The 12,833-nt window shown below is 39.5% G+C and overlaps 1 protein-coding gene across 1 annotated transcript; it reads left to right on the plus strand.

Moving 5' to 3' along the window:
• The first annotated feature begins 7,337 nt into the window (after positions 1 to 7,337).
• Positions 7,338 to 10,433, plus strand: il10 (interleukin 10). Its single transcript, XM_036531417.1, has 5 exons — positions 7,338 to 7,564; positions 7,734 to 7,793; positions 8,132 to 8,290; positions 9,624 to 9,686; positions 9,808 to 10,433. Exons 1-5 carry the CDS (start codon positions 7,397 to 7,399, stop codon positions 9,901 to 9,903), a joined length of 546 nt encoding a protein of 181 aa, XP_036387310.1. The 5' UTR covers positions 7,338 to 7,396; the 3' UTR covers positions 9,904 to 10,433.
• Positions 10,434 to 12,833: the final 2,400 nt, after the last annotated feature.

The following is a 12,833-nucleotide window of genomic DNA, read 5'->3' on the forward strand; positions in this document are numbered from 1 at the left end:
GTAACAGCAATTAGTCTGATTCCCAATGACTAAGCTGTCCCTTCATGAATGCCCCCACGCTTCCTGCTTTTGAGAGCCCCTGGTGGACAGGACAGTGCCATAAGCATAATCCACTCAGTACATTATATTATGATATTGCAATAGAGACTGTTGTAGTCATTACAAACAACAAAGAAAACACTGTGAAACCTCATCGATCTGACTGGAGATGGCAGATATCTTTCCAATAACACTTATAGAAAAAGAAATGCACAGGGCGTTGTGAATATGCGAAACTCACAAACGTCTTTATATTAAACAGCTTTCGTTTCCTTTCAATGCGCAGGATAAACAGCAACGACCGTTTGAACAAGCGGGGGAAAATGCTGTCATGTGCGTGGCAGCATGTGCGAGCTGTCCTGAGCTGTGTTTCCAAATCACCTGCATTCGGGGTTTGTTTCCAGCCTGAGCTCTTAGCTAAAAGGTGGCGTTTGATATTACTTAAGAGTTCTGTTTTTCTTGCAGATAGATATGTGATGGAAGTGTGTTGTTCATAAAAATACAGTTCAACATATTTGTTCAACTTATTTATTAGTTCAACTAACATTTATAGATTGTTCAATTCATTACCTGTTGTAGGTTGTACCCCAATCCATTTAACAATTAATTGCGATTATGGTCAATACTAATACCCTTAATGTGTTTATGAGGCCACATATGAACAAAACACACATTAACAAAATATGTTTCAGAAAAACCCATTGGTATAATATGCATCTTCAGTGCATCTTTTTCTTCAAGGCCAAAACTCGATCAGCAGCTCAATCAATTTTTTTTTTTGTTTTGACTGGAGGGTGGCGCTAGAGAGTGGGCAGGAATCAAAACCGAGATTTAATTTTAGTGATATAATAATATATAACAAGAAACAGCACTGATGAGCATACTGCAAAGCTTGCTCCTTTTCCACAGTGCCCCCCTTTAAAGGGTACGTTGGATTTTCTGTCAGTCCGTGATGAAGGGATTCAATTTTTGTGTACGTTTTCAGACAATTATTGGGTTATATCTCAATTTTAGCAAAATAGTTGTTTTAAAATGTCATTTAAACTGTCAACAATTATTGTTAAAAATCAAGTACTGGCTGATTGTCTGTGACAATCAGAAAATTCTGAGAAAGTGAGTAGTAGCAGTCACAGATGCTAAGTGTTTAAAAATCTGGCCCTGCTGGCTTTGTCTGTGCTTTATCTTCACATTCAGAGAAAAGTCTGTTCAAGTTACAGTAAAAGTGAGTTTTTGGTTTGCAATTACTGTAAGAGAATTTCCCTGTTTCTCATTAACTAGAAGAAACAAAATCTGAAAACCAATCAATCAGGATGCAATTCTGTATCTCCTTGTAATGCTACAGCTCTCTTATTTGATGCTAATACGCTGTGTTCATCTCTAGTTATAACCTTTTTTTTAAAGAAAATTGCTTTTACACATGCTCATCACCACAAATAGTTAAGGAACATACCCTGAGCCAACCCAGAGCCCCACAGTCTCATTCCGCATTTGAGCCCATAGTGGTGAAACACAATCATCTCTGTTTTGGTGGGGGCAGGATAGGTTACAAGGGCGGGGGGATGAGGGGGGTGTGGTATTTCTTCAGTGAAATCCATGAAAAGTCTGATTTCTGCTGGATGCAGCTGAAGTTTTCAAAAATAGAATAGCATGGTGCAGTAGCCTACAGTGCAATCTGCAGATTCATCAAAACTATGGATTACACTGCATGGCGACACGTGGCGACTTTCAAAAGAATTTCAATTTACAGGGCTAAATCTGTTTATAATAATTATATCAGTAAGTCAGAGACTGGAGTGTGAAAAAATGTTAAAATGTTCTATTACATACACACACGTACATATATATATATAGTGTACAGGTGGGACAAAATATCGATACGGGAATATATCGTATTACTTCCTCTTGCGATACGTTATCGATACACTGGCACCAAATTTCGATATTTTTATTAAAACATGCAGGCGCTCTAACAGATTCCCCCGCCAATTGGACTTACCAGAGTCACTACTTCATGACTCCTCGTGGTGGTGCTTATCAAATGAATGAGGATAAACTTGTGGTGAAGAAATGCGCACAACTTCTTTCTCAGTCCTCCCTGGAAATGAGACCTGGCCAACTAAATTTCAGTAAGTAATGCTGACTAAACAGTTTGGATGGCAGAGACTTTTGTTTTATACAAGTATCTAGCTTCAGTTGAGTAGTTAGCCATCTTAGCTAGGTAGCTCCTACTTACAAAATTGTCTACATTGAACAGTACTTTACAATTATATCACTAGTCTTCTGCATGATTAGGCATTTAAACAAAGGCTAATCTGCCAGACATTATAGAAAGTGGTTAAAGCATGTAGTTAAACCACCCCGAACGTAGCTTCAGAACTACACCCGGTGGTACTCGCAAATTGACACCATTACATTGCATAATCCTTCAACTTTCAGACGTTCATTTTAATAATTTGCTTTATGGTTAATTTGATGACCTACTTAGGTTAATATCGGACAACTGACTGTCATAAAGATAGCTGAAAGCTAGCTATAATGTCATGGGTTGATGAAAACAGGGCATTGACTTAACTAAGATAAGTTAGCCAACGTTTCTTAGCTGGCAAAGTAGTAACGTTATGCAATGTAAAGACAAAAATGTATCTTCACTTACGGCTGTCAAGACGGCCAACCGGTCCCTCATCACACATTTTGTCTATTAAAGTTGGTTTAAAAAAAAAAAATCAGATAGCGTGCTACCTAACGTTAACTCCCTCTTACGATGTAATACAATGTCTTGGTACTGTTTCCCAGAATGAAGTTGAAAGTGTATCCACACATCGGTTGTTGTGTACGGTGGTTGTCAGGTTGAATTTTGCTGTTAACTTTTCACTATATAAGGGTGAGCAGCAATGCTTAGGGCTTTCCGTGGTTTGTGTCTTCCCTTACGGTTAGCCAATCTCCCAACTCGTTACACTAATTTGAACTGCGGCTTGGCCTCGGAAACACCTCTTCACGCTCACGACCGTCCACACACACCATCACCACATCAGTGGAGACCGGAGAAAGGGTGTATTCAGTAAAAACAGTTTCGTACTGATGGTGTGGGGTTGTATAGCGCTCTAAAATGGAAACTAGACTGAACAATGTAACTATTACAAGCCAATCCAGGTAGTTCATCACACATAGGAGCTTGTTATCAACGTGTCCCTACAAGAAATAACGGAGCCAGCTGATAATGGGAAATACACTATATGGACAAAAGTATTTGGCCACACCTGTTTTTCAGGGTTTGGGCTAGGCCCCTTATCTCCAGTGAAGGGCAATCTTAATGCTTCAGCATACCAAAATATTTTGGACAATGCTATGCTTCCAACTTTGTGGCAACAGTTTGGGGAAGGCCCTTTTCTATTCCAACATGACTGTGCCCCAGTGCACAAAGCAAGGACTATAAAGACATGGTTTGATGAGTTCGGTGTGGAAGAACTTGACTGGCCCGCACAGAGCCCTGACCTCAACCGCATTGAGTACCTTTGGGATGAACTGGAACGGAGATTGCGAGCCAGACCTTCTCGTCCAACATCAGTGCCTGACCTCATAAATGCGCTACAGAATGAATGGGCACAAATTCCCACAGAAACTCTCCAAAATCTTGTGGAAAGCCTTCTAAGAGGAGTGGAAGCTGTTATAGCTGCAAAAGGGGGACCAACTCCATATTAAAGTACATGTATTTTAATACAATGTCATTACAATGTATTGGTCAGGCGTCCAAATACTTTTGTCCATATTGTGTACATGATCTAGCTTGTCACCTAGCCTTACAACTGTATTTCAGTAGGCTACACATGGAGGCCATACAGAAAACATCTAATGTAAAATATAGAATGAACTCATAACTTGAATTGAATGACTGTAGTTGCTGCAAAATATGTAGCACAACGACTGCGTTTTCTGATACCTTCCGGAGATTCATTTGCGAAGTTTAGATAATTAATTGTCAAATTCTGTGAAACTGACACCACAATGCAGTGAATAAATACTTAATTCCTGCTTTTTGCCTTTTTAGGGGTATTTTTTCTTCTTCAGTTACAGTGATGTATCATAGATGATTGTCTTGCAATGTATCGAGTATGGCAGAATCGTTGTATCGTGATATCATCGTTATCATGGGCAACATATTGTGATAGTATCATATCGTGAGTTACTCTGTGATTCCATCCCTAATAGATAGATGCATACATAGACATACACGTATGTATGTGTGTGTGTATATGTACACTTATACTACATACCAGTGGTGGCTGGTGGCTGTAAAAGTAGGGGAGGAAGGAAGGTGCACTTGGTGAAGTTTGGTGGTGGTGGTGGGGGGGTGTTAGTGAGATGGTTGTGTTAGTGTTAGTTACAACTAGTGAACTAACTACCTAAAAGACATGCAAAATACAACAACAGCACAGTAAGCACTGATAAAAGCTTGCTAGCATTCTGATTGGTGTCTTTTTGGGATATAGTTGGCAATGTTGTGCTGTGAAAGCAGTTCTTACATTTTCAAGGGGTGGTCTGACCACAGAACTACATAGTGCATAGCCTGGGGGGCTAGTGGGAATGACAGTTGTGTTCTGTCCTTCACATGACCATATACTATAAAAATGAATTTGAAGATGACACCAAAACTAGTTGCCAATAAAAACATACCAAAAAAGTGGTAAATTGATGCATTCTGTTGTTTTAAAATTGTACCCTGACATCTCGGCCAGCAAAAACTTGAACAACGACTGCGCGTCTCGCCCACTCGACACATCAAAAAACGTTCCTCAGTAGTTCTCTGATGGTCTACATATCTGACGATGACTGAGAGCTGTGAATGACAGCTTATGTCTGTGGTTTCTTCAGTCTGTCAAGAGAAGAACGGACCCGTGGCATCAGCCAGGTGCTTGATTATCTCTATTGTAACGCACTTTTGCATTGTGCTGCGCCGCTTGTACACCCTCATCCACAACTTGATTGGTTGGCATCCTGCTCAGCAATTTCAATCTAACTGCAGCACCAACGTGGTCTTTACATTTATCGTGGCGTGTAGTATTATTATCAGTATTTTAACAGAGTAACAGAGTAATCTGTTAAATTTACATGTATTTATTTTTCTCCTGGAAGTTTATTTTTCTCTGAAATTTTAGAGAGGATGGTCCTCCCTTTCCTCAATGTATGAGCCTCCTCTGATATATACATATTACCTAGATAGACAGACAGATAGATAAAGATGTGCATAATGTATGTATAGCTTTAGTTAGAGCAGACTTCATTGTTGTAATATTAATCATATTGTGCTAGAATGATGAAAGGCAACCATTGTGGAATGTTTTATGCTTATCATTAACTGAAAGTGGTAAATGAGTGTGAAAACTGAATTTACACTTTGCTGTGTCATATTTATTTTCAGAAACTAATTTCAAGGCAGAGCACCGCTCAACACCGTTCCCAGCACTTTCCAAAACCACACGCTTCATGCTTACCGCCGGCCTACCTGGGGAGCGTGCGCCTCAACCCCAAAAAGGGGTGCCTGCTCATGTGTAAAAAGGAAACCCACAGAGTAAATACTGCTGCCCTCTGCCTTTACAAGTTCTGACAGTGCACCGCTTATATTTTAAGTTTCCATTACCATACAAGAGAAAGATGTAAAGAAGCGGAAGATGATGATTGCCAGAAAGCTTGCAAGTACCTCCTCTGACTGTGGGTTGTGGGTTCATTGCTAATGGTTTGATAATCTTAATGACGTCAGTGCTATGTAAATGTACAATTATGGTATGGTTCAGATTGGTATTAATAATGATTCCACTTTTCCATAGGAATGTTTTTGATTCATGCTGGCCTGAACATACAGAATCTTGTGACCTCCTAATTCTCAAAATAGACCACATGCCAAAGTGTGCTCAACAATATCATATGTGCTGTATAGCAAAAAGTAAATATGAGGTAATCCACCAATAATACAGTGCATTTGTCTCATAAGAATCACATCAAGGAGAATTTGATTTTCTAAGTTGTTAATTCTCAAAATCAGTCTGAGATGAATGGACAACTTTTTGCTAATATGTCATTGAGAAATGCCCTAAGACAAAAGCTTTAAACAAGGAACAAAACACATCTGAATGCACAATGTTCTTATGCAATCTTTTATTAGGCTAAATAAAATGAAAGTAACAGTTGAAGTCACAGTAATTATATGAATGTCACTGTGTCACAATCACAGTTTTGTGCAGTCTACACTGCTGTGGTGCAGTCATTGTCCTTAACTAAATTCAAAAACAGAATGATTTGACTCATGTTCATTTTTGAGTGTCTCTTTAATAACTGGAGCTATGTAGGCTACAAAGGTGTTGTTCCAGTTCCCATTGGTTTCTTTCCTTCTTTCTCATGGTGTTCTTTTATTATGTTTGCTATAAGCATCCTCATCTTTCCTGCCATCCCAATTCAGGCAGTAAACTAAACACAACAAGCACTCAGCAGCACAACTTTCAGAAAACATTCATGTGTGAGTTGCTTCAGTTAATGTCCACTTCCGGTAAAGTGGGCTAATTAGGGATTCCACATACATATGTATCGGAATTCTAAATGATATTTTTTTTTTTAAATAGTGTGTCACTGAAATGAATTCAATATGATATTATGATATGAATGAGCCTAAAATAATTCTTATAAGCAGATTGCTTGACTCTTATGGGGAGAGCATTTAAACAGCATTTGAACAGGAATTAATCTGTTTCAGCATTTTTGATTACTTTATTAAATTCTTATTCTTTATTAAATGAATTTTCTTAAATTCTTAACCATTTCTTATAAATAGAGTACACTTTATTATCAAACATTTCATTCAGCATAAAACCTGTGCATTATTCAATAATTATTTTCCCTGTATGTAATATAAGACAGTAAATATGGAGTGGAGGGGAAAGATTTCATGAATTCAAGGATTATTTGTGCCAATTCAAAATGAGAAAAAGCACATGTATTCTTAAATCTGGGTATTGTGGGGGAGCTATTTGATAACCCTACCAGTAACCCTTTAAATTACTTTAAAACATGTAATAGAGATACATGATCAAAAGGGGGTGGAGTGTTTTTGCGTTTCAAAACTTTCCCCTTACAGATTTGCATTCAGAAAAAAGTTGCATCACCGCACTCATTTTGATGACACAGGCCCCAAATTTGCCGTAACTGCAACCCCCAACTCAACAGGAAACCAGCAGGAAATTCAGATTCTGGAGTATAAATTGATGAGGAGTCCAAACTACTTTGTACATAGACTCTCTTATCTGCTTGAATATATTTCAAGAGATACTCTGCAATAAAAGGACAAGATCTCTTACAATTTAAGACAAGAATGGCTCTTTCAAGGTTGATCCTGCTGTCTCTTCTGCTGACTGCTCTACTACTTGAAACTGCTACTTGCAAGAAACAGCACTGCAGCCAATGCTGCTCTATTGTGGAGAATTTTCCTGCCAGGCTCAGGCTGCTCAGGGAATCCTTTAGCAAGATAAGGAACTACTATGTGAGTATGACACCTCTATTGCAAGACACGAAACAGTCTGCTGTTTGATGCATTGCCTCTTGGACCTTAAAAAGAGCACAGACATTCATAGTCCTGGACATGCACGACTTGCATGTACAGGTATAAGGTCTTTATCATACATTTTAAAACGCTTTTTGTTTTGCTCCAGGAATCCAAAGATGACATTGAGACTGCACTGCTTGATGAAGCTGTTCTAAATGATTTTCAAGTGAGTAGCCTACTTCTTTCGTAATTTTCTTCTTTAACTTGAAAGACGTGTTCAAATCGATGTCTTCACTAACATTAGTGCAATCACGATCGCGGTTCAATAAAAAATAAAAACATGGGAATAAATGTAACATCCGCTGTAAACTGAAGGGGGCCCCATTTAGTTTGTACACAGTTCGGTTCCCATACTAACAATGCAACGCTTACTCCCTCAATGTGACATTGTCTTTCCAACGGGGTAAAACCATGCCGTGTAACTTTATTAGACTGACAGCCTAGAAGCACAGAAAAGTTCATTAGGATTTGATTTCGCTCATTTCATCTGTATTTTCTCCGCAGACTCCTTTCGGATGCCACGCAATGAACGAAGTTCTACGATTTTATTTGGACACAGTTCTACCAACTGCTAAGAATGAAGACGTCAGCGAAGAATACAGAGGTCCTATCTCCAATATTGGCAACATATTTTATGAGCTGAAAAGGGACATAGTTCACTGCGTAAGTCTTTCACCTTTGTTTTGAGTATTTAACTGCTATCAGATCCATACAACTGCAGTATGTATGTATGTATGTATGTATGTGAGCATTCTAGTTTGAAAAAGATACACACAGCCTACCTTAGTTTGGTCCTGGCATCACGCTAGGCGAAAGAAGGTAGGAAACGAGATTAAAAACAACATGGGCAATATTAACATTTTCGCTATTTTAATTTTATGACCGTTTGTGCTGGCGCCGTTGTGCTGAGTGACGGGCGCATGATTCATTTCAGTCCTCGGTTGCTGCAGTTTGTGGCTGTTTTTTTTTTTCGCTTTGCTGTGCAGGGGTCGCGTGCACTGCTCATACTCATAAATATTTTAAACATAACGAGACTTTTCAAATTCTGGCGCGAGCTGATATGAATGGCCCCGTTTCAATGGCACTTCTGAGGAACTCGCAAGTAGGCACTTCTGCGTGATGTCTTATTTTATGGAGTGAAGTTCTTTCTTAAGCCAGTTTATAACAAACATCTGTCATCATCATTAACTGTAGAATGGTTGTCAAGAGATCGAGCTGAATCGATCTACAAACATACAAACGAAGAAAGAATAAAAACGGTAAACGCAACAGCTGGAGCAGTGCGAGAGGTTTCGCTTGAAACCTACAGAATGATATGTGTTATGTGTCATTACACAATATTAAAAATGTCAGTTCAACAATATAACAAAAATGAGTGTGTTTCCTTTTGCCTTTAAATTGAAAATTGCCGTTAGATGGAGTTAGCACGGGGAAGAAGTGCTCGCGAGTAATCATTTGATGACGTGACTAATGCTCCTTTCAAAATATTTTTTTAGATTTGCACAATCTTTCCAAAATATGTGTACATCGTTGTCACCGCAAACCTCTGAGTCACTGTGTGGGTGTGTGTGTGTGTGTGTGTGTGTCTGGGACTGGTCACCATTCATTGGTTATAAACTGAGCTTCCAAACAAAAATAAACCTGTTTCAAAGGCTGTAGGCTAGTTCAAATTAGACAAGAACTTATTCCTTTGTACTCAATTCCATATATACAAACGTGTTAGAGTGACTTCCTTCCCAAAGCATAGACACACCAGTGGATGTCCAGAATCTGTTGGGCACAAAATGTAGTCCCCCAGCTGTTTCAACCAGTCTTACAGTTCAAATCAGTCCTTAAGATCAGTTTTCCTGATCCCAAACACCTAGGATTTCACCCCAAGTCATCAACATAACTCTGTGTATATATTACTCCAGTACATACAGAATAACTCAGTTTACAGAGAAGAAATTGTTTCCGTTTTGAATCATCCTAAAATGCTTCTTGTTTAATTTTTCAGAGGAATTACTTCTTGTGCAAGAAGCCATTTGAACTCGACAGCATCATGAGTACCTACAAAGAGGTAAGCACATTCCAAAACTGTTCTTTGTTTAAATGCACATTAACCTCAAACCATATATGGGAACATGTCATTGCTACTCTTGCTTTAAAATCCAACCTTGACACTGAATTGTACTTTTTAGATGCAGGGTCAAGGGCTGTACAAAGCGATGGGGGAACTGGGCATGCTGTTCAACTACATAGAAGAGTATATGGTGTCAAAGAGACGAAGAAACTGAACTGGTTAAGACCTCTGAACTGAACAGACCCCCTCCCCCCCCCGACATGTGACAGACTATTCAACTACATCCATCAAAAAAGGAACTACTGCGCTCTGGAGTTAAACTGGACCATTCATTTCATGAACCTTCCTTCCGCCCACTTCACAAGAAGAAAACGCACATGTCCGTACCAAAGTAGAGGATTCACTGAACATGCAAAACACCTTGTGAAAACAGTATTTAGTATTTACACCTTTAACACGTGCACATTTCTCCTGTTATTTGCCATAGTGATTGTAAGATTTTATTTGGGAAAAAATTAAGAGTGCATAGTTTTGGTGCTGGGACTCATCTGCGACCGCCAGATGGCATACATATGCCTCATGCCTAGCAGGACCAGCAGTGGACTCGCCTTTCCAAAACCGTGACACTAAGTAATCGTTGAATACATTGCTGTGTTGTATGGACATGTTAAATGGCACCTAGAGCTGCTGAAAAAATTGAGCAAGCAATATGTAGAAATGGATATTGTATACACTTACAAGATTACTGGAACAGTTCTATAAAACGTTTAAAATGAGATCCAAGGAAAGTGCTTGGTTGTACACACCAAGTAACAAAGCTGATTTACGCATGCTTGGTACATCCAATCATGGTACATCCAACACTTTCCCTGGATTTTTTTAAATCTCATAGAGTCATTTTAGGTGACATTTAACTTCTCCTGTGTTCTGTAAGACATCACTGAATTAGCTAGCTGTGCTAGCCAATCTGAAAGTAATATCATAGATTTCTATGGGGTTAAGAAATTCAGGGTATTGTGTTTAAATTTAGCGTACTTGTTAAGTTATATTGACAAAGCGCCTATGTGTTTTTGCATATAAATGTTCATATATTTCTAGATTATGTATTTATTTAACTTGTTATTGTTTCTGTTGTGTTGACAAAAAAAGTATTTTCATTAGGATTTTTTTAGTGCTGGCAGCTTTAAAAACAAACATTGCTCTCAGGTCATTTGCCTTTGATTTGTGGAAGAGAAAACAAATACTACAAGTATTTGTACAGGTTTTGAACATGTCTAGTATTTATTTGAATGTGTCATGTGTTTTTTATTAACAAAGTAATAAAATGAACATAACTGGCAGAATTCTTTGTTTCATTTTTTTTGTGGGAACCATTCAGAAGCATGGCATAGGGCTCCAAATTAACAGTGCAGCTTTGCATGGTTTGTTCTTAGTCATCACACTATATGCACAGGAGTCATTGCTATAACAGTGACAGTGTGAGTTCCTGAATATACAGTCTATCACCCAGCCCTGCTCAGCCTTAGCTTATTAGCTAGGCATTTCTCCTGTAAATATTTCAGACTGTTTTCAACAACAGACACTGTGCAAAGTAAAACTGAATGTGCTCACATGAGATTCCTCTTTGACCTGTGTGCGACTGGACTGATCTGGATAGGAAGCCCCAGTGTCTCCGATGAAGCTTGTGATGTCACTCGGATGTTTCTCCAGGGGTGCCAGCACATGCATGAATGAAGTTGCATCAGGCAGCACAGACACACATCCTTGGCAGTCATGGCAGTTGCCTTGTCAATCATAGGAACAATTGCTAGTGCGTTTCTGTGCTTCTGTGTATGCGTGTGTATCAGTGTTGCCAGGATAAAGCTGCTTATAACACAGTTTCACCAATTTGGCTTTGATTGACAACTAATTTTTCTGATAGAGAAAGTTTGGATTTAATAAACGAGTTAACTGCATTGATATTAGAAATGTTACTTTACTTAAGTGTCCACCTACCTTAACCTTTCAAATGGTAACACTCTCAATCACTGTCCATGCTGGGTTTTATGGGGGAGATGACAAGCCACATGGCTGGAGCTGGCAACCAATCCCTTATCTCCCACTCTACAGTGAGATGACTTTACCACACCACTAAAAGCCTGCCTGGGCTCCTTCCTTTTGCTGGATATGGGCTTGATGAGATGATTTCTTTCTCTGTCTTGCTTCAGCCCCACCACATTGCTGCCGAGCTGGACCTCTGCCTTCTCCAGGTTGGGGAAAGCTCCTGGCTGGCAGAGGAAGTCAGGGCAGAGGGTATGCGAGTCATGAGCAGCACACACACTTGCTAATATCAACCATTGGAAATACTAAACGTTGACATAAAATAACACGTTATAAGAGTCAGTCAGTCACAGATCACTGGCATCTTACCAGTGTCCTCTTTCATTGTTTTCCTCCGCTATGGCATCTGCTAAAGCTACTTATTGTCAAACCAAAGTGGAAACCACTGCAGACAACCCACGCTACCTCTTCCGCTCTATTCAATCCTCCTGCTCCCTCACCTCCCTCTATACTAACAGCTAATGACTTTGGCTGCAAAGTAGCTTCCTTGTCCTTGGTCTGAATCCTACTTCATTTTTCTGCAGGCTGTGGCAGAATTGGGCATCTCAGGCAATTCCCATAAGTGGTTCTCCTTATGTGCTCCTACCAAGTAAGCTGGTGTGACTCCATCACCTGTGTGAAGTCCCACGGCTGTACCAGAAAAGCTCCCCAGGGATCTGTCTTGTTCCCCTCCTGTACTCCTTATATACAGCACCCCTTGGCTCCCATGGATTCCCCTACCACTGCTACACTGATGATAGACAAATCTTTTTCTCCTTCCCACGCACTGATGTAAGTATCACCTAGTGCATCAAAGCTTGCCGCAGTGACATTTCAATTTGGTTGATTGGTCAGTACCTTAAACACAGTCTCACCAAAACAGAATTACTCTTATAGTCCATTAGTCTTCTAGCATCATCCTCCCCTCTCATGGAACTCTTCATTATCCTTAATAATACAATGGTGTCTGCATCCAAGACTGCCATGACTTTCCATGTAGTTGTGCGTAACACTCTGTCCTTTACTGAAAGCATAGCATCAATTACCTGAATCTGGTGATTCTTT

The sequence above is a fragment of the Megalops cyprinoides genome, chromosome 6 (genome assembly GCF_013368585.1).
Source record: "Megalops cyprinoides isolate fMegCyp1 chromosome 6, fMegCyp1.pri, whole genome shotgun sequence".
Lineage (NCBI taxonomy): Eukaryota > Metazoa > Chordata > Actinopteri > Elopiformes > Megalopidae > Megalops > Megalops cyprinoides.

Bases quoted from the DNA above. Each gene is read 5' to 3' on its own strand.
- il10 (XM_036531417.1), top strand. From the start codon at position 7,397: ATGGCTCTTTCAAGGTTGATCCTGCTGTCTCTTCTGCTGACTGCTCTA. The intron at 7,794-8,131 runs GTGAGTAGCCTA...TTTTCTCCGCAG, and splicing joins CTGTTCTAAATGATTTTCAA to ACTCCTTTCGGATGCCACGC. The intron at 8,291-9,623 runs GTAAGTCTTTCA...TTAATTTTTCAG, and splicing joins AAAGGGACATAGTTCACTGC to AGGAATTACTTCTTGTGCAA.